The sequence below is a fragment of the Cetorhinus maximus genome, chromosome 24, assembly GCF_964194155.1.
Source record: "Cetorhinus maximus chromosome 24, sCetMax3.hap1.1, whole genome shotgun sequence".
Taxonomy (NCBI): Eukaryota; Metazoa; Chordata; class Chondrichthyes; order Lamniformes; family Cetorhinidae; genus Cetorhinus; species Cetorhinus maximus.
In genome coordinates this window covers 24,083,276-24,104,868 of record NC_135902.1, presented here as the reverse complement: position 1 = coordinate 24,104,868, position 21,593 = coordinate 24,083,276, and the positions used below count along the sequence as shown (strand labels likewise).

The following is a 21,593-nucleotide window of genomic DNA, read 5'->3' as shown; positions in this document are numbered from 1 at the left end:
GAGGGTGTGGGTGTGAGGGGTGTGAGAGGTGAGGGGTGTGAGGGGGTGAGGGGTGTGAGGGGGTGAGGTGTGTGAGGGGGTGAGGGGTGTGAGGGGGTGTGAAGGGTGAGGGGTGTGAGGGGTGTGAGGAGCGTGAGGGGTGTGGGGTGTGAGGGGGTGAGGGGTGTGAGGGGTGAGGGGTGTGAGGGGTGTGAGGGGGTGTGAGGGGGTGAGGGGTGTGAGAGGGTGAGGGGGTGAGGGGTGTGAGGGGGTGAGGGGTGTGAGGGTGAGGGGGTGAGGGGTGAGAGGGGTGAGGGTGTGAGGGGTGAGGGGTGTGAGGGGGTGTGAGGGGTGAGGGGTGAGGGGGTGAGGGGTGTGAGGGGTGAGAGGTGAGAGGGTGAGGGGTGAGGGGGTGACGGGTGTGAGGTGTGTGGGGTGAGGGGTATGGGGTGAGGGGGGTGAGGGTGTGAGGGGTGTGAGGGGTGAGGGGGTGTGAGGGGGTGAGGAGGTGTGAGGGGGTGAGGGGTGTGAGGGGTGAGGGGGTGTGAGGGGGTGAGGGGGTGTGAGGGGGTGAGGGGTGTGAGGGGTGAGGGGGTGAGGGGGTGAGGGGTGAGGAAGTGAGGGGTGAGGGGTGAGGGGGTGTGAGGGGTGAGGGGGTGTGACGGGGTGAGGGGGTGTGACGGTGTGAGGGGGTGTGAGGGGGTGAGGGGTGTGAGGGAGTGAGGGGGTGAGGGGTGTGAGGGGGTGAGGGGTGAGAGGGTGAGGGGTGAGGGGTGAGGGGGTGAGGGGTGAGGGTGTGAGGGGTGAGGGGGTGAGGGTGTGAGGGGGTGAGGGGGTGTGAGGGGGTGAGGGGGTGAGGGCTGGAGAGCTTTTCTGTTCTATTTTAACTAAATCCCACTGCACCGAGGCGGCTTTTTGAACAGCCTGCTTCCACACCCGCAGCCCCAGTGGCTGCCTCCAAACCTTTTCCCAGGTCAGCAGGCCAGACTTCAGCCCGCACCTGGCCCTGGGCCTTTGCAGGCACGTTCTCCCACAGCGGCCAGGCTAAGCCAGGAATTTCCCTTGACTCCCAGTACCTGCGTCCAGGATGAAAATCCAGGCCTCTATGTCCATTGTAAATACAGTTCTAAAAGATGTTGCACAGACCATTCTCTATAATGTTAATCTGATACATTATTATGATCCACAAAGTCATGTACCTGTCCTTTACAGTAAGCTTTAAGCTCCTCCGCTGTGCAGTTCATCCCATCTGTCACTTTCACACAGGCACAGAGCTCCTCACCCATCTTGTCGTCATGAACTCCAATCACCTGCCAACAGAATATGGGAGTTAGCCCTCATCAGACCTTCACAACTCCACCCCACACTCCCCAGCCCACCCTACATCCTTGCCATCGACTCATTCTCAGCAAGAAGAACTTGAGAAGAATTATTAAAATGTATTCAAGAGAGCATTTTTTAGCCAGTGTGTAGCAAACCCAACAAGAGGTTCTGGACTTAAAGATTTAGGGAATGAACGTGGACAGGTGGAAGGGGTATCGGTGGTGGAGTATTTTAGTAGTAGTGATCATAATTAAGTTCAATTGAGAGTAGTTATGGGAAAGGATAAAGAAACTAAGGCCAGGATTTTCCAACCGTTGGGTGGGCTCGGCAGGAGGGGGCGGGAGCAGTTGCAGAGCCGACCGCCGCCCGTGATTGGCTCCGCACCGCGATTTCACGCAGGCCGGCCAATTAAGGCCCGCCCTGCGTGGATCATGAGTGGTAGTGCAGCCCTACCTGTGTGAGCGAGGGAAGGAGGGAGAGTCAGGTCCAGCGCTCTTTCACGTATGCATGCGAAAGAGCACTTCAATCTCCCTAAGTCATGGAGCTGCCTCAGGGAGACTGAAGCACTTTTTAAAAAAAATAAATAAATACAATAAAAATTTAATGAAACATGTCCCTTCACGTGACTGTGTGTCACATGAGATGGGACATGTTTTCATTTTTCAAAAAAAAGTTTTTATTTAATTTGTAAAAGATTTAGGAAAGCTCATCCCTCTCGTGGATGAGGTTTCCTAAAGTACGTAAAGGCCGCTTGGTCTTTTCACCTGCCCGCCAACTGTAAGCATAAAATTCTGGCTAATTACCTGGTTAATAGCCTTAATAGGCCTATCAATTATTGGCGGGTGCGCAGTTGACTCCGGTGCACGCCCGCCGAACGAAATATTATGCAACTTCTTGATGACGTCGGGACGCACGCCCAACGTCATTGCGCATCAATTAACATTCCGGCGTGTCGGGCGCGCGCCCACACGATTAATGGAATATTCTGCCCAAAGAGTAAAAGTTTGAAATTGGTGAAAGGCCAATTTTAATAAGCTGAGATGTTATTTGACAAAAGTGGACTGCAAACAGCGAGTTGAAGGTAAATCAGTGGGAGGCATTCAAGGAGAGTGCAGAACAACTCAGAAAAGAGGTGAAACTCACAAGTCTAGACCTCCCCTGGATGTCAGAGAGCACACAGGGGCACACAGAGATAAGGCAAAAACGAACGCTTATGTCAGATGTCAATAGTTCAATACTGCAGAAAGTCTAGAGGAATAAAGATAGTGCACTGTCCCATCAAGCATTCCTGGGAAGGTACAACATGGGCTCGATACAGAATTAAGCTCCTTCTAAGTAACATGGAGTCCAATTCCATGTTGAGCGCAAGAATTTTAAGGGTTTTAAAAATTGATCTCCTTCTAAAATTTAGTTAAGTTTTGCATTTAGCATTTAACTTAACTGTAACGTTAAAGTGGGTGTGCAGTTGAGATCTGTTGCTTGCAATTCATGTACCATAAAGGAACTTCAGGACACGTCATGTGTCTTGGGGATCACATGTGTAGGAAGCACCTCCACGTGCTTGCACTCGAGCTCAGGGTTTCCAAGCTTGAGTGGCACTGTGGACAATCAAAGAGGTTCTTGGTTCATACGTTGCAGGAGGTGGCTACCCCACAGGTAGTGAGAGTTCAGGAGAGTAAATGGGTGGCCACCTGGAACAAAGGAAGTACAGGAGTCTTCAGGGTGTGTACTGCTCTCAAACCAATACTCAGCATTGGAGACTGGTGGGAATGACAACACCTTGAAAGAGTGCAATCCAGGCCATGGCACCAATGGGCGAGGGACTGCAGAGAAGGGAATAGCAAAGCATAGAAATACAGTTGTTATAGGAGATGCCACAGTTATAGTCTGACAGGTTTTTCTATAACTGCCATCGGGAGTCCTGCATGGTGTTTTACCTCCCTGATGTAAAGGACATAGTGGAGAGGGTGCAGAATGTTCTGCAGTGGGAAGGGAAGGAGCCAGAAATTGTGGTACATGTCAGTCACGACAAAACAGAGGGGGTAGGTATAGAGTTCCTACGGTCAGGCTTTCAGGAGGCAGGGAGGAAGTTAAAAAGTAGGCCCACAAAGGTGGTAATCTCTGGATTACTCCAACAGCAGGGTCTTCAGGTTGGCGAGCTGGGGCTCGCTGAGGCATAAAATGACGCCATTGAGAAACTAATTGAAATCATTAATGGACCTGCCCATCCAACCTTAGGGTTGGCGGGCAGGCCGGGAGACCTGGCGGGCTTCAGAAAAAGCATGAAACCTCATCCATGGGCAGGATGAGGTTTCATGAGGGTATTTAAATTTTTAATAAAGGTTTCAGTTAAAGTTATGGGCATGTCTCAACTCATGTAACAGTGTCACACGAGAGGACATGTCAGGGAAATTTTCCTATCATTTTTATTGCAAATTTTAATTCAGAGCTGATCTCCCCGAGGCAGCTCTTAGCCTCAAGGAGATCAGTGTGCTCTTTCACGCGCTCGCACTCCCGGCTGAGGGAATCCCTGCCCCGCCTGCACAGGGGGCGCATAGCGCTTCCTGGCGGATGTCACGTTGGGCAGGCCTTAATTGTCCTGCCCACGTAAAATGGCGGTGCGCCCCCGCCTGCACCCGCTCCCGCACCTCCCCCCCGATAAGGGGATAATTTTTCCCCAAGTTCCACCTGCCAATGAGAGTAGAAATAGGAATACAGGAAGGATAAATGTAAGGCTTGAGGCATGGTGCAGGAAGGAGGGCTTCAGATCTTTGGACATTGGGATCTGTTCTAGGGTAGGAGGCACCTATTAAAAGGGAAGGGTTGCACATCAACAGGACTGGGACCAATGTCCTCACTAGTGTGGTTTGGGAGGATTTAAACTAAATTAGCAGTGGGATGGGAATCAGCACATTGAGGAGGAAAGAGGAAGAAGGTGTTGAATAGTACTCGAGAAGGGAGTAGTGCCATATTAGATGGGAGCAGGCTGAGAAGGACTACCCCTTGGTATTACAAAGACAGGTTTAGAATGCATGTATGCCAACACACAAAGTGTGGTGAAGAAGATTGGGGAGCTACAAGGAAAATAGCCAAGTGGGACTACGATGTCATGGCAGTAATAAAATGTGGCTTAAAAATGGTGACAACGGGGCACTTAATATATAAGGATACAGTGTTCATAAAAGATAGGGATGAGAAACGGGAGCTGGGGTAGCAGTACTGATTAGGGCAAAATTGTAGTATTGGAAAGAAAGGATGTCCTTGAGGGATAAGGACAGAATCCATATTGTTAGACTCATCTAGAAAGAGGGCACCGATTTAAGGTGATTGGCAGAAGAAGGAATGGCAACATGAGGAAAAAGCTTTTGCACAGCAAGTGTTTAGGATTAAGAATACACTGCCTGAGATTGCAATGGGGGCAGATTCAATCATGGATTTCAAAAGAGATCTGGATAACTATCTGAAGATAAGAAAATTTGCAGGGTTATGGGCAAGAGGCAGCGAAGTGGGTCTACACAAGATCTTTACTGACTTTGCAGAGAGCCAGTATGGACATGACAAGTTGAATGGCCTCCTTCTGTCCTGTAACCATTCTATGATTCCTTAGTTTGTGTAATTTCTCCTCATAATTTAACCCTCAGCGTCCAGCTATCATTCTAAGGCCAATATATTCTTCCTAAGGTGTGGTGCCCAGAACTGCGCATAGAACTCCAGGTGGGGGCTAAGCAGGACTTTGTATAGCTGAAGCATGATTTCTACCCCCTTGTATTCTAGTCCTCCAGATATAGAGGTCAGCATTCCAATTAACCTTTTCGATTATCTTCTGTGCCTGTTCTTGACATTCTAATGATCTATGTGTCTGGACTAAACAAAACTCAAGGAGCTTGACACCATCCAGAACAAAGCAGCCCGCTTGATCAGGACCCCACCCACCTCCTTAAACATTCACACCCTCCTCCACCAACGCACAATGGCTACAGTGTGTACTGTCTACAAGATGTACTACAGGACCTTCCAAACCTGCAGGCCTCTACCACCTATTGGGCAGCAGTGCATGAGAACACCACTACCTACAAGTTCCGTTCCAACTCACACACCATCCTGATTTGGAGCTTTATCACTGTTCCTTCATTGTCACTGGGTCAAGAACCTGGAACACCCTCCTTAACAGGACTGTGGTGTACCTACACTAAATGGACTGTAGCGGCTCAAGAAGGCAGTTAACCACCTCTTCCTCAAGGGCAATTAGGGCTGGGCAATAAATGCTGGCCTTACCAGTGATGCTCACATCCCATGAATGAATACAAAAACAGTGCTCTGCATTAACTTTCATTTGCTACTTGTCTGCCTATTTTACCAGCCTGCTTATGTTCCCCTGACTATCACAGGTTGGTCAGGCCATTGTTTGCTACGTTTCCAAGCTTCTGGTCGGCTGTAAACTTTGAAATGAGCCCCCCCATACCCAAGTCCAGATCATTAATATATATAAAAAAGAGCAGTGATACAAATACCAAATCCTGGGAACACCACTGTATACTTTCCTCCAGCCTAAAAGACAACCATGCATCACTACACTGTTTCCTGTCACGTAGCCAATTTTGTGTCCACACTTCCACCGTCCTTTTAATTCCATGAGCTTCAATTTTAACAAGTCTATTCTGTGGTACTTTATTTAATGCGTTTTTAAAGTCCATACAAACAACACCAACCACACTGCCTTTATCAACACTCTATTGTTTAATCAAAGAACTCAATCATGTTAGTTAAACACAATTTTCCTTTAATACACCCCTGCTGGTTCTCAGTTTTTAAACCATATTTTCCATGAGGTAATTAATTTTATCCCATTGATAATACTACTCCTCCACACATATAGTCAGGGGCCCAACCTGTGAGAGTTGCTGCCAGTGGGTATACAATGCCTCCATTAGTACAGTCTGTAGTTCCAGTCACTTACCTGGACTTCATGTACTTTGGGATGTGTGTGCAGAAATGCTTCTATTTCTGTGGGGTAAATGTTCTCTCCTCCACGGATGATCATGTCTTTGCATCGACCGACAATCCGACAGTAACCATATGAGTCGAGTGTGGCAATATCACTGGAAGTGCAGAACCATTTAGTTAACATTGCTTATCCAAATCTGACCTGAAATCATCAGCAATCAGTTTGACTGCTGGCTTTCTATTGGGCAATGAACCACAGGACAGTGGGGGCTATTGCCTTTCCCTTGGTAAAGTCAATGTGTGTCTGAGTCACATGGAACATGATGTCTCAGCTTTACTTCTTGGTCAGGGCTCAGTTAACTGTTCTCAGCCATGGTGAGTTTACTAATGCTACAACTGACTTCAGTATTCCTAAAGGGACATCTCAGTAGAGGTCAATGTCTTAATTAAATAAATGATGCAGGGGGAAATGACAATAACAGGATTAATGGATAACCAGAGATCAACAAATATCTGGGACTAAGTTACAGGCTGGAATCTAAATGAGGGTTTTGGGTAATATCATAAATGATATCACAACATTTAAGAAGTGTCTAGATGAGCACTTGAAATGCCATAGCATACGGGCCAAGTGCTGGAAAATAGGATTAGAATAGATAGGTGCTTGATGGCCGGCACGGACACAATGGGCCGAAGGGCCTGTTTCTGTGCTGTATAACTCTATGACTCTATGACAGTGTTTCTATCTCTGGCACTTGCAATGATGGTGATGAGAGGGTATATTCCAAATGCACAGTTTATTTACAAGTCAAGGACTGCACACATACTCACCCACTGCTCCCCAGCTCCCAGTTATTGGTGTTGTGCGCATGTATGTACATATGCAGATTCTTGCTTAGCCTATATTCCAGAAGACTCTGTACTTGGAATAAATTAGCTCAATCTGCTTCTCCATATTCACCTCAACACACATTTCTCTGTTGCTGGGTTTTGCTTGATAAAGCCTCTATTTTCACGGGCAGAATTTTTCCGTTGGCGAGCTGGGGGCGGGGCCCGCTCACCGATGTGAAAATGACACGGGATGATGTTGGGGGGAACTCCCGGCGTCATCCCGCCCCATTTAAATATTCAGGAAGGCGGGTGGACAGTGCGATCAGCTGTCCGCCCACCGACCTGTCAATGGCCAATTAAGGCCATTGACATGATCATTAAACCAATTAAAGGCCCTGCCTGTACAACCTTAAGGCTGGCGGGCAGGCCAGGAGCCCCGGCCGGCTTCTGAAAAAACATGAAACCTCATCCACCGGCGGGATGAGGTTTCATGTCTGTTTTAAAAAAGTTTAATAAAGTTTTAGTGATATTTATTAACATGTCCCATCTCGTGTGACATTGTCACATGAGGGGGACATGTTAATAATTTTTTTATTATTCTATTTTTGAAGTTTGAAACACTGTCAGTGATCTCCCTGAGGCAGCACTTAGTCTCAGAGAGATGTGCGCTCTTTCGCGAGCATGTATGAAAGAGTGCACTCTGACAGTTGGGGAATTCCTTCCCCCCCCCCCCGTACAGGAAGCGCATAGCCTTAATTGGCCCGCCCACTTAAAATGGCGGCGGGGCCCATTTCGGTGGCGGCGATCGGCTGCCCGCCTGCCGCCAAACCGGTGGGGCCTGCCCACCCATCAGGGGCAAAATTCTGCCCATTATGTTCAAAGTGCTTTATAAAGACAGGTTATGGTTGTTGTTGTTACCCAGTGTCCACCCCTATCCAAATTCCTGGATATTAAGCATTATAGGCCAAGACCGAGACTAAACATGAACTCTGTGATTCACCTGGTCTGAGTAACTTGGTATCACAACAGGCTGGCTGATTGTTCATTCAACCATCCAGGAACCCTCTAGACCTACTGCAAGCCAGGCAGAATTGACTCACCCTGTTTTATACCAGCCGCTGGGTGTGATACATTCCTTTGTCTTTTCTGGTTCATCCCAGTATCCCAACATAATGCTGTATCCGCGGATCCACAGCTCCCCCGCTGTGTTCAAAGGAAGGAGTTCCTCAGTTTGGGGATTCACAACTTTAGCCTGTAACACAGGTTAGAATGCCACGATATAAGGCCAGAGGAGCAGTATATGGCAATCTCCCATTAATGAATATCTGAATTTCACATGTGTTTTTTAGAGCAAGGAATTTGCTTTCGTGCATTGCCTAATCCTCGTGTTGCCAATCTTCTAGGATTGGGCTGGACACTTAAGGAATTGAAGATTAATCTCAAGGGCACAGCTGCGAGCAATCACAAAGAATTTTTTTTTTTCCCTTTTCATACTTTTGTATGTTAAAAACATAAGAAATAGGAGCAGGAGTAGGCCATTCGACCGCTCAAGCCTGCCCCGCCATTCAATAAGATCATGGCTGATTCTGCCCCAGGCCTCAACTCCTCTTTCATGCCAATCCCTCATTGTCCTCAACTCCCCGATATTTCAAAAATCTATCTATCTCCTCTTTAAATACTTCCAGTGATCTAGCCTCCACAACTCTCTGGAGAGTTCCAGACATTCACTACCCTCTGAGAAAAGAAATTCCATCGCATCTCAGTTTTAAATGAGTATCTCCTTATTCTGTAACTATGTCCCCTAGTTCGAGGTTCCCCCACTAATGGAAACATCTTCTCAACATCTACCCTGTCAAGTCCCCTCAGAATCTTGTATGTTTCAATAAGATCACCCCTCATTCATCTAAACTCCAATGAATAAAGGCCTAGCCTTTTTAGCCGTTCTGGGTAAGTCAACCCCTTCATCCCAGGAATCAGCCTAGTGAATCTTCTTTGAACTGCCTCCAATGCCAGAATATCCTTTCTTAAATATGGGGACCAAAACTGTACACAGTACTCCAGGTGCGGCCTCACCAACACCCTGTACAATTGTAACAAGACTTCCCTATTTTTGAACTCCACCTCCTCTAGCAATACAGGCCAAAATTCCATTTGCTGCCTTAAGTACTTGCTACACCTGCATGCTAACTTTTTGTGTTTCATGCACAAGAACACCCAGATCCCTCTGTGCTGCACTTTTTTGGAGTCTCTCTCCATTTAAATAATAGTCTGTCTTTTGATTTTTCCCATCAAGTGCATGACCTCACACTTTCCTACATTAAACTCCATCTGCCAAGTTTTTTCCCACTCACTCAACCTGACTATATCCCCTTGCAGATTCCTTATGTCCTCACCACAACATGCATTCCCACCTATTTTCATATCTTCAGCAAATTTGGATGCATTACACTCTGCCTCCTCCTCCAAGTCATTAACACAGATAGTAAATAATTGGAGCCCTAGGACTGATCCTTGTGGCACTCCACTAGTTACGTCTTTCCAACCTGAAAAAGACCCATTAATCCCGACTCTCTTTCTTCTGTGGGTTACCCAATCCTCGATCCATACTAATACATTACCCCCAATACCGTGAGCTCCTATCTTGTGGAATAACCTTTTAATGTGGCATCTTATCAAATGCCTTTTGGAAATCCAAATACACTACATCTACTGGTCCCCCTTTATCAACTTTGCTTGTTTATATCCTCAAAGAACTCAAGCAAATTTGTCAAACATGATTTGCCTTTCACAAAAGCATGTTGACTCTGTTTGATTGCGTTAAGCTTTTCTAAATTACCTGCTATTTCTTCCTTAATAATGGACTCTAGCATTTTCCCAACGACAGATGTTAGGCCGACTGGCCTATAGTTTCCTGCTTTTTGTCTCCCTCCCTTCTTGAGGCATCACATTAGCGGTTTTCCAATCCGCTGGAACCCTCCTGGATTCCAGTGAGTTCTGGAATATTTCGACCAATGCCTCCACTATCTCCGCAGCCACTTCCTTTAAAACCCTTGGATGCAGGCCATCAGATCCTGGCAACTTGTCTGCCTTTAGTCCCATTGGTTTGCTAAATACTTTGTCCCTCATGATAGAGACTGTTACAAGATCTTTCCTCCCATTAGCTCCTTGCTTATCTGATATCTTTGGGATGTTTATAGTGTCCTCCACCATGAAGACGATGCAAAATATTGGTTTAAATTATCTGCCATTTCCCTGTTCCCCGTTATCAATTCTCCAGTCACATCCTCCAAAGGTCCCATGCTCACTTTAGCCACTCTCTTTCCTTGTATATACCCGTATAAGCTCTTGCTATTTGTTTTTATATTTCTTGCCAATTTATTTTCATAATCAATTTTCTCCCTCTTTATTAGCTTTCTAGTCATCCGCTGCTGGTTCCTAAAAGAATTCCCAATCCTCTGGCCTACCACTAGTTTTTGCCGCTTTGTATGCCTTAGTTTTTGATTGGATACTTTCCTCGACCACGTTTTGTTAACCACGAGTGGCTCATCCTTCTCCTCGAGTCCTTCTTTTTGACCAGGATAAATTTTTGCTGAGTGACATGAAATATCTACTTAAATGTCTGCCACTGCTCATCCACTGACCTTCCCTTCAGTCTATTTTTCCAGCCCACTTTAAACAACTCTTTCTTCATACCCCTGTAATTGCCCTTATTTAAGTTGAGGACACTGGTTTGAGACCCAAGTTGCTCGCCCTCAAACTGTATTTGAAATTCTACCATGTTGTGATCGCTACCCCCTAGAGGATCCTTAACTACAATATCTCTTATTAATCCCACCTCATTACACATTACTAGATCTAAAATAGCCTGTTCCTGGGTAGGTTCTGCAACATATTGCTCTAAGAAACAATCCCTGATGCACTCAACCAATTTGTTTTCCATGCCAATCTGATTTGTCCAGTCAATATGCAGATTAAAATCACCTATGTTAGCTATAAAAATATTGAAATTGGAAATAAAAGGCTGTTTGACTGAGTAGGTTTGCTTTCCCATTGGTCCAAGAAAGCATCGCCTGTTAAGACTGGCATGCCGGATGCCCAATGACTGGAGTATGGGGTGGAATGTCATTTGATAAAATCTATCTAAGCCAAGTTGGCAACCCTGGTCAATACCACAAGCCATTGAGATTTCTGCAAGCAATTGGCCATTTAGTGAGGATTGATATCGATGTGACCAACCAGGAAGAAAGAATAACTGCAGCAATCTGCTTTACATGATCTTTGATATAACACTACATCCTAGCAAGGCGAGCCACAGCCAATGGGGACTGTGGCACTGGGTCAGAGCTGAACTCAACTTTTGATTGGTGAGAGAGCTGGACAGGACCTGAGGAAGTGAATTGTTGCCTCATTCACAACCAAGAGCCAGGGCAATAGGCTTCATCAATACTGTGGGCAGAGTCGTCCGATGTAATATAAAGCCAATCAGAGAAGAAAGTGATGGAGAGATAGTAAGTAGTAATAAGGACATATACAGAGAGAGAGAGAGCAGTAGAACACTAGGAGAAAAATGAGAGAGAGAAAAGGAGGGAGAGAAATGAGAGAAGATGAAGAGAGGGAATGAAACAGTGATAAAAGAAGTGCAGAAAGGGTGAAAGAGCAAAAATGGGAGAGAACAAGAAGGGAGAAGAACAAGAGTGGAAAAGAGCAAAGGAAAAGAATAAGAAGGCAAAAGTAGAGAAGGGGAGAGAGAGAAAGAAGAGGTAGAAGATAAGAGTATATGGAGAGAGAGAGAAGAGAGAAGTGAACCCATGCCAATCTGACATATACGGTTCATCAGCAACTAACTGAACTACCACATTCTTACCTCAATGTGAGGTGAAACATATCCAACTGTTTCTATTTTCCGGGTCAGTTCATCCATTGGGAATCCCTGAAATGTAACTGGACTGTTCTCTGTTGTCCCATATGCTCCCTGTTAAAACAGAAGGTCACCATTATTCACAATAACAGAACCATTTTTCTACTGATGTAGGCACTGGTTTAGGCTGTGATGGCCTCATGTTCACTGACCCATCACTACATGGATTCATTGAATGAGTTCTGAGGTGAACTCTGGTGTTACACTGAAGTTACGGAATGGTGGGGGGCGGGGGGGAGGAAATGGAATAATCGGGACAGGCCTCCCGTGGAAAGTACAAGCCTGTGACTTTTGAAATCCTTTGCATTGTCCAGGGATGTGACTCGCTCAGTGACTGGCACTAGTAACAGACAAGCTAGAAAAGTTGGAAAGTTATGAACATCACATTGAATTTTCCCATTAGGTCTCGATGGCTGGGTGTGACAAGTCGAAAATTACCCTAAAGCCACCCAGACAATCGGGTTTTCTGTATTGTCATTCAGTTGTGTTTCAGTGGTTATGTTAGTGTAGTGACTATGTCAATGGACTAATAATCCAGAAACATAACTTCAAATCCCACAGTGGTTGTTTGAGAATTGAGTTTAGAAATAATCCAGATAAAAAGCCAGGATCAGTAAAAGTCACCATGGATCTGTTGGATTGTTGTATAAAACCCAAATGGTTCACTAATGTCCTTTAGGGAAGGAAACCTGCTATTCTTACCCAGTCTGTGTCTACATGTGACTCCAGTCCCACACCAACATGGTTGACTCTTAACTTCCCTCTGAAGTGGCCAAGCAAACTGCTCAGCTGTACTAAAGCAGCAGCTCAAACGGGCAGCTCATCACCAGCTTCTCAGGACAACTAATGATAGACTCTCCAGCAACATGATCATGAAAAGCTGATAAAGGAGGCAATGAGATGAAGGCAGAGCTGTTCTGCAACTGGGAATGGAATGGATCCACCCAAAGGGGTTGAGGGAAAGGGGAATGCCCCTGCAGTACACTTGGTCTTCAAGCTTGCCTATCTTAGGCTGGAATTTTCAGGCCTCTTCTGCTAGTGGGATCTTCCAGTCCCGCCGAAGTCAATGGACCTTCGGCTGGCTCACCACATCTGCCACGATGGGACCTGTTGTGCTGAGGCCAGAAAATCCCGGCCTTAGTCTCTTGAGTACATAATGAAGACTGACACTCCAGTGCAATACTGAGGGAGTGCTGCACTGTTGCAGGTGCCGTCTTTCATTGGAGACATTAAACCAACTCTCTCTCTGGTCTGCTCTCTCAGCTGGACATAAAAGATCCCATGGCACTATTTCAAAGAAGAGCAGAGGAGTTCTCCCCAATGTCCCGGCCAATATTTATTCCTGAATCAACATCACAAAAACAAATCATCACATTGCTGTTTGTGGGAGGTTGCTGTGTGCAAATTGGCTGCTGCAATTTTTAAATTACAACAGTAACTATAATTCAAAAGTACTTCACTAGCTGTAAAGCATTTCCAGTATCAGGAAATGCAACAGCAGGGAAAGGGCTGATCCACAGGGTCCCAGTGGAATGGCTCAGACTCACAACTCCCCCGGGGCTAATTCCAGTCCCATAGTGTAGGAACCCAGGGGAAGGGCAAGTTGTGGTTTCTGAGAGGCAGAGGTGGGGAATCCCACATTTAGAGCTGATAGTTAAAGGCAAGATAGCCAATGGCAGAGCGGTGAAAATTGGAGATGTGCAAGACCCCAGAACTGGAAGAGCACAAGAGATCTCAGACATTGTGGCAATGGAGGTCATAGTCATAGAGGTCTACAGCACAGAAAAAGGCCTTTCAGCCCATTGAGTCTGCGCCGGTCAAACAAGTACCTAACTATTGTAATCCCATTTTCCAGCACTAGGCCCATAGCCTTGTATGCCATGGCATCGCAAGTGTACATCCAAATACTTCTTAAATGTTATGAGGGTTTCTGCCTCTACCACCCTTTCAGGCAGTGAGTTACAGATTCCCACCACCCTCTGGGTGAAAAAATTCTTCCTCACATCCCCTCTAAAACTCCTGTCCCTTACTTTAAATCTATGCCCCCTGGTTAATGATCCCTCCACCAAAGGGAAAAGTTCTTTCCTGTCTACCCTATCTATGCCCCTCATAATTTTATACACTTCAATCATGTCCCCCCTCAATCTCCTCTGCTCCAGGGAAAATAACCCTAGTCTACCCAATTTCTCCTCATAACTAAAACTCTCCAGCCCAGGCAACATCCTGGTAAATCTCCTCTGCACTCTCTCTAGTGCAATCACATCCTTCCTATAATGCAATTCCAGAACTACACGCAATACTCTAGCTGTGGCCTAACCAGTGTTTTAGATAGTTCCAGCATTACCTCCCTGCTCTTATATTCTATGTCTCGGCTAATAAAGGCAAGTATCCCATATGCCTTCTTAACCACCTTATCTACCTGTCCCGCTACCTTAAGGGACCGGTGGACACGCACACCAAGATCCCTCTGATCCTCGGTACCTCCCAGGGTCCTACCATTCATCGTGTATTCCCTTGCCTTGTTTGTCCTGCCCAAGTGCATCACCTCCGGATTAAATTCCATTTGCCACTGGTCAGTCCATCTGACCAGCCTGTCTATATCCTCCTGTAATCTAAAGCTATCCTCCTCACTATTTACCATCCCAACAATTTTCACGTCATCTGTGAACTTACTGATCAACCCTCCTACATTCAAGTCTAAATTATTTATATATACCACAAACAGCAAGGGACCCAACACTGATCTCTGTGGAATCCCACTGGACACAAGCATCCAGTCACAAAAACACCCCTCGACCATCACCCTCTGCTTCCTGCCACTCAGCCAATTCTGGGTCCAATTTGCCAAATTGCCTTGGATCCCATGGGCTCTTACCTTCGCTATCTCCCATGCGGGACCTTATCAAAAGCCTTGCTGAAGTCCAAGTAGACTATGTCAAATGCACTGCCCTCATCTACACACCTGGTCACCTCTTCAAAAAATTCAATCCAATTGGTCAGAAATGACCTCCCCTTAACTAAACCCTGCTGACTGTCCTTGATTAATCCCTGCCTCTCCAAGTGTAGATTAATTCTGTCCCTCAGAATTGCTTTTAATAGTTTCCCCACCACTGAGGTTAGGCTGACTGGCCTGTAGTTCCCTGGTTTATCCCTTCCTCCCTTCTTGAATAACGGTACCACATTGGCTGTCCTCCAGTCTGGCACCTCTCCTGTGGCCAGAGAGGTATTGAAAATTATTGCCAGTGCCCCTGCTATCTCCTCCCTTGCCTCACTCAACAGCATGGGATACATTTCATCCGGGCCTGGAGATTTATCTACTTTTAAGCCTGCCAGACCACTTAGTACCTCCTCCCTTTCTATGCTAATTTCTTTAATTATGTCATAGTCCTTCTGCCTGATTTCCATGCCCACATCGTCCCTCTCACTTGTGAACATCGACGCAAAGTATTCATTTAGAACCCTACCCACGTCTTCCAGCTCCACACACAAATTACCACTATGGTCCTTAATGGGCCCTACTCTTTCCCTAGTTATCCTCTTACTCTTAATGTACTTGTAAAATAACTTTGGATTTTCCTTGATTTTAGCTGCCAATGTTTTTCATGCCCTCTTTTTGCTCTCCTAATTTCTTTTTAAAGTTTCCCCCTACACATTCTATACTCCACTAGGGCTGCCGCTGTTTTGAACCCTTGGTATCTGCCATGAGCCTCCCTTTTTCTCGTTACCCAATCCTGTATATCCCTCGACATCCAGGGTTCCCTGGATTTGTTGTTCCCAACCTTTGTTTCTACTGGAGTATGTTGGCCCTGTACTCTCCCTATTTCCTTCTTGAATGAGTCCCACTGCTCTGACGCAGATTTACCTAAAAGTAGCTGCTCCCAGTCCACTCCGGCCAAATCATATCTGATCTTACTAAAATCGGCCTTCCCCCAATTTAGAACTCTGATTTCTGGCCCATCCTTGTCCATTTCCACAACCTTGAATCTAATGGGGATGGTTACAGACACAGGGACAAAGGAGATATTTTAAAGCAAGGATAAAAATTTCAAAATCAAGGTGACAGACTGGGGCCATTGTAGGTCCTTGAGCACAGGGGCCAAGGGTGAATGAGATTTGATGAGAGTTAGGACATAGGCAGCAGAGTTTTGAATGAGTTTTGTGCCATTGGATACCAAGTATCACACAATAAACGTCTGAGGTATGGATCACACAGGCAGCTGCATGAGTTCCATACTCTATAATTTCTACCATACAAAGGGATGTAAAATAAATTTTAACAAACAGCAGCTGCAGTCTGCTTCAACAGCTGATACCCAACACCACCACTGTCAGCCAGGAGTCAACAGAAATCCCAGTCAGATCCAAGCAAAACATTCTAATAAATTATTCCCATTCAGTGGGATTGTGTAGAAATCCCTTCCAAAGATAACATTCCAATGTGTTACTCACATTACAGAAAAATACAGATCAAAGCTCAAGATTCTAATAAACCAATTCACTACATTCCCATTATAGAGAGATCTGGCCTAACTGCTTGTGCAATACCTGGTCATCCTATTACCCTGGATCAGCTACATCTGATATTCTTCCACTATCCGCTTTGTTTCTATTTAAATCTGACCTAGATACAAAGAGTCCCAGACTGAGCTGAAATTGAACAGCATGAACAAGCCACAGATGTGTTTGTGGCGTTAGAAACTAAGTTCACTGTCTCACACAGTCTTCCTCTGCATCCTTGCTCTGTTGAATGAAAGACTCATCACTCTGGCCGACTCTGTTTCACTCTTTCCCTGGACTCCAAACTCACGTTCCCAATTTTTTCAATTTTCAGGCTGATAAGCACTGATGTTAAAACCCATGCATGGGAATTAGCATTACGACCTGCCAATGCGACAACCTGGCCAGTTTATATCTTGGTGTCTATTGGTGTCCAGGCCTGACTCGCACCGGAAACTGGAAAGATTTTGGAAGGCGGTAGTGGGAAATCAAATGGCTACAGATCACTATAAGGACCCAAGGAAACAGTTCCTAGGAGAAGCCTATTGATGGGATGGGTGAAGTCCAAGATGCATTAAGAGGGAACCAGGAAGGAAGACCAGGGCAGTTGAGGCCCAAGGATTCCTCCAAGTAGTTGTGGGATCACTCCTATCCCTTCTGTACCATGGGGTAAACTTTCACCTATTTACCTAGGCCCCTTGTGCTGCTGAAGCATTCTCACATGCTACCCCAGGTACAACTGGCAGTGTGTGCATTTGGCCCAGGGTTATTTAACCTCTGGGTTTGAATGACATTATCAGAGCCTAACTTTTCTATGTCAGTGAGACCCCCTTTGCTGGGTAAAAAAGGCCTGCGAAATTATGGGCCAAATCTTCTGGCCTCCTGATCGTCGGAGACCTGATGTACGACCGAAGATGTACGTTGGGACCCTGTGGAAGACCTAACACAAGGACCTCCATGCGAATTGCCCAGGATGTTTCACTTTCTGGGATAATCGCCCTGCTCCCCAGGTCCCTTCATGAATGTCTCAGACTTTAGACTGATCCTAGATAGTTACCCAGGAAATATTAGACAGGTTAAAACCAATTCAAAAACTGTGTATTTACACAACTGATCCACCAAATAACACCCCATTGACCACTCCCATGAAGCACCCCACCACCCCCCCACCAGCTTCCCCCAACCCCCCAATTACCCCAACAACCCGACTATCCACGGACACCCAACCAAACCGCACCCCCAAAAACCTAACCCCCCCGACACGACCTACTAACCTCTGACCGAACTAACCTCCCAGCCACAGAACTACTCTCCCCGACCTAGCTAACCCACAGGCCTGACATGACTACCCTCCCCGGCCCAAACAGACTCTCCGCCCCCCCGACTCAACCTGATGAGCCCGCTGACCTGACTACCTGGAACACCTGACTAACACCCAAACCCCCGAACACCTCCACTGACACAGCCCAACTAACCCAAGTGGCCTGATGTGACTCCCTTCCCAATCCAACCAGCCTAACCCTGGACCCGGCTTGACCTGACTAACCCCCAACACGGTAAACTGCTGACTCCACTAACGCGCGACGCCACTAGGCACCGGCCTCATTAATCCCCGACGCCACTAACCCTAATCCCACTAACCCCCAACCAGACTAACCCCTAACCCGACTAACCCCGACTTGACCTCACTAACCCATGACCCGACCAATCCCTGGCCCAACAAGACCTGGCTAACCCCTGACCCGACTAACCACAACCTGACCTGGTGAACCCGCAACCCGGCTAAACACCTACCCGGCTAAACCCCGACCCAACTGATCCCCGACCCGACTGAACCCTGACCCAACTGAAACCCCGACCCGACTGAACCCCGACCCGACTGAACCCCGACCTGACTGACCCCCGACCCGACTGAACCCCGACCCGACTGAACCCCGACCCGACTGACCCCCAACCCGACTGAACACTGAACCGACTGACCCCCAACCCTACTGAACCCCGACCCGACTGAACTCTGACCCGACTGAACCCCGACCCGACCCGAATAAACCCCCGACCCGACTGAACCCTGACCCGGCTGAACCCTGACCCAACTAAACCCCCAACCTGACTGAACCCCCACCCGACCCGAATAAACCCCCGACCCGACTGAACCCCCAACCCGGCTGAACCCTGACCCAACTAAACCCCCAACCCAACTGAACCCCCGACCCGACTGAACCCCCAACCCGACTGAATCCCGACCCGACTGAACCCCCAACCCGACTGAACCCCGACCCGACTGAACCCCTGACCCGACTGAACCTTGACCCAACTGAACCCCGACCCGGCTGAACCCCCGACCCAACTAAACCCCCAACCCGACTGAACCCCCAACCCGACCCGAATAAAGCCCCAACCCGACTGAACCCCCAACCCGACCCGAATAAACCCCCGCCCGACTGAACCCGCAACTCGACTGAACCCTGACCCGACTGAACCCCCACCCCGACTGAATCCCGACCCAACTAAACCCCCAACCCGACTGAACCCCCACCAAACCCGAATAAACCCCCGACCCGCCTGAACCCCCAACCTGACCCGAATAAACCCCCAACCCAACTAACACCCCAACTCGACTGAACCCCGACCCGACTGAACCCCGACCCGACTGAACCCCGACCCAACTAAACCCCCAACCCGACTGAACCCCAACCCGACCCGAATAAACCCCCAACCCGACTGAACCCCCACCCAACCCGAATAAATCCCCGACCCGACTGAACCCCTGACCCGACTGAACCTTGACCCGACTGAACCCCGACCCGGCTGTACCCCCGACCCAACTAAACCCCCGACACGACTGAACCCCCACCCGACCCGAATAATCCCCCGACCCAACTGAACCCCCAACCCGACCCGAATAAACCCCCGACCCGACTGAACCCCCCACTCGACAGAACCCCGACCCGAATGAGCCCCTGACCCGACAAAACACCCGACCCGACTGAACCCCGACCTGAATAAACCCCCGACCCGACTGAACCTCAACCCAACTGAACCCCCACCCGACCCGAATAAACCCCAGACCCGACTGAACCTTGACCCGACTGAACCCCGACTGGACTGAACCCCGACCTGACTGAACCCCGATCTGGCTGAACCCTGATCCGAATAAACCCCCGACCCAGCTGAACCTCGACCCAACTGAACCCCCACCCGACCCAAATAAACCCCTGACCCGACTGAACCCCGACCTGACTGAACCTTGACCCGACTGAACCCCGACCTGACTGAACACCAACCCGAATAAACCTCGACCCGACTGAACCCCGACCTGACTGAACCTTGACCCGACTGAACCCCCACCCGACCCGAATAAACCCCTGACCCGACTGAGCCCTGACCCGACTGAGCCCCGACCCGACTGACCCCCGACCCGACTGACCCCCGGCCCGTCTTGAACACCGACCTGACTTGAACCCCGACCCGACTTGAACACCGACCCGACTGAACACCGACCCAAATAAACCCCCGACCCGACTGAACCTTGACCCTACTGAACCCTGACCCGAATAAACCCCCGACTCAGCTGAACCTCGACCCAACTGAACACCCACCCGACCCAAATAAACCCCTGACCCGACTGAACCTTGACCCGACTGAACATTGACCCGACTGAACCCCGACCTGACTGAACCCTGACCCGAATAAACCCCCGACTCAACTGAACCTCGACCCAACTGAACCCCCACCCGACCCGAATAAACCCCTGACCCGACTGAACCTTGACCCAACTGACCCCGACCTGACTGAACCCTGACCTGATTGAAGACTGACCTGAATAAACCCCCGACCCAACTGAACATCGACCCAACTGAACCCCCACCCGACCCGAATAAACCCCCGACCTGACTGAACCCCCAACTCGACTGAACCCCGACCCGACAGAACCCCCAACCCGACTGAACCCCTGACCCGACTGAACCTTGACCCGACTGAACCCCGACCCGGCTGAACCCCCGACCCAACTAAACCCCCAACCCGACTGAACCCCCACCCGACCCGAATAAACCCCCAACCTGACTGAACCCCCACCCGACCCGAATAAACCCCCAACCCGACTGAACCCCCAACCCGACCCGAATAAACCCCCGACCCGACTGAACACCCACCCCGACTGAACCACCGACCCGACTGAACCCCGACCCGACTGAACCCCGACCCAACTAAACCCCCAACCCGACTGAACCCCCACCCAACCCGAATAAATCCCCGACCCGCCTGAACCCCCAACCCAACCCGAATAAATCCCCGACCCGACTGAACCCCTGACCCGACTGAACCTTGACCCGACTGAACCCCGACCCGGCTGTACCCCCGACCCAACTAAACCCCCAACACGACTGAACCCCCACCCGACCCGAATAATCCCCCGACCCAACTGAACCCCCAACCTGACCCGAATAAACCCCCGACCCGACTGAACTCCCAACTCGACAGAACCCCGACCCGACTGAACCCCGACCTGAATAAACCCCCGACCCGACCGAACCTCAACCCAACTGAACCCCCACCTGACCCGAATAAACCCCCGACCCGACTGAACCTTGACCCGACTGAACCCTGACTGGACTGAACCCCGACCTGACTGAACCCCGATCTGGCTGAACCCTGATCCGAATAAACCCCCGACCCAGCTGAACCTCGACCCAACTGAACCCCCACCCGACCCAAATAAACCCCTGACCCGACTGAACCCCGACCTGACTGAACCTTGACCCGACTGACCCCCGGCCCGTCTTGAACACCGACCTGACTTGAACCCCGACCTGACTGAACACCAACCCGAATAAACCTCGACCCGACTGAACCCCGACCTGACTGAACCTTGACCCGACTGAACCCCCACCCGACCCGAATAAACCCCTGACCCGACTGAGCCCCGACCCGACTGAACCCCGACCCGACTGACCCCCGACCCGACTGACCCCCGGCCCGTCTTGAACACCGACCTGACTTGAACCCCGACCCGACTTGAACACCGACCCGACTGAACACCGACCCAAATAAACCCCCGACCCGACTGAACCTTGACCCTACTGAACCCTGACCCGAATAA

The 21,593-nt window shown here is 48.8% G+C and overlaps 1 protein-coding gene across 1 annotated transcript in view; it reads right to left on the bottom strand.

Annotated features, from left to right (window-relative positions):
- acsf2 (acyl-CoA synthetase family member 2) overlaps window positions 1-21,593 on the bottom strand; it is a 267,757-nt gene that overhangs the window by 5,217 nt on the left and 240,947 nt on the right. Inside the window, exons 11-14 of the mRNA XM_078570862.1 lie at window positions 11,942-12,049; window positions 8,178-8,329; window positions 6,260-6,401; window positions 1,179-1,289 (exon numbers count right to left, since the gene is read on the bottom strand). Of these exons, the coding sequence (XP_078426988.1) occupies window positions 1,179-1,289; window positions 6,260-6,401; window positions 8,178-8,329; window positions 11,942-12,049 (513 nt within the window). The remainder of the gene's footprint in view (window positions 1-1,178; window positions 1,290-6,259; window positions 6,402-8,177; window positions 8,330-11,941; window positions 12,050-21,593) is intronic.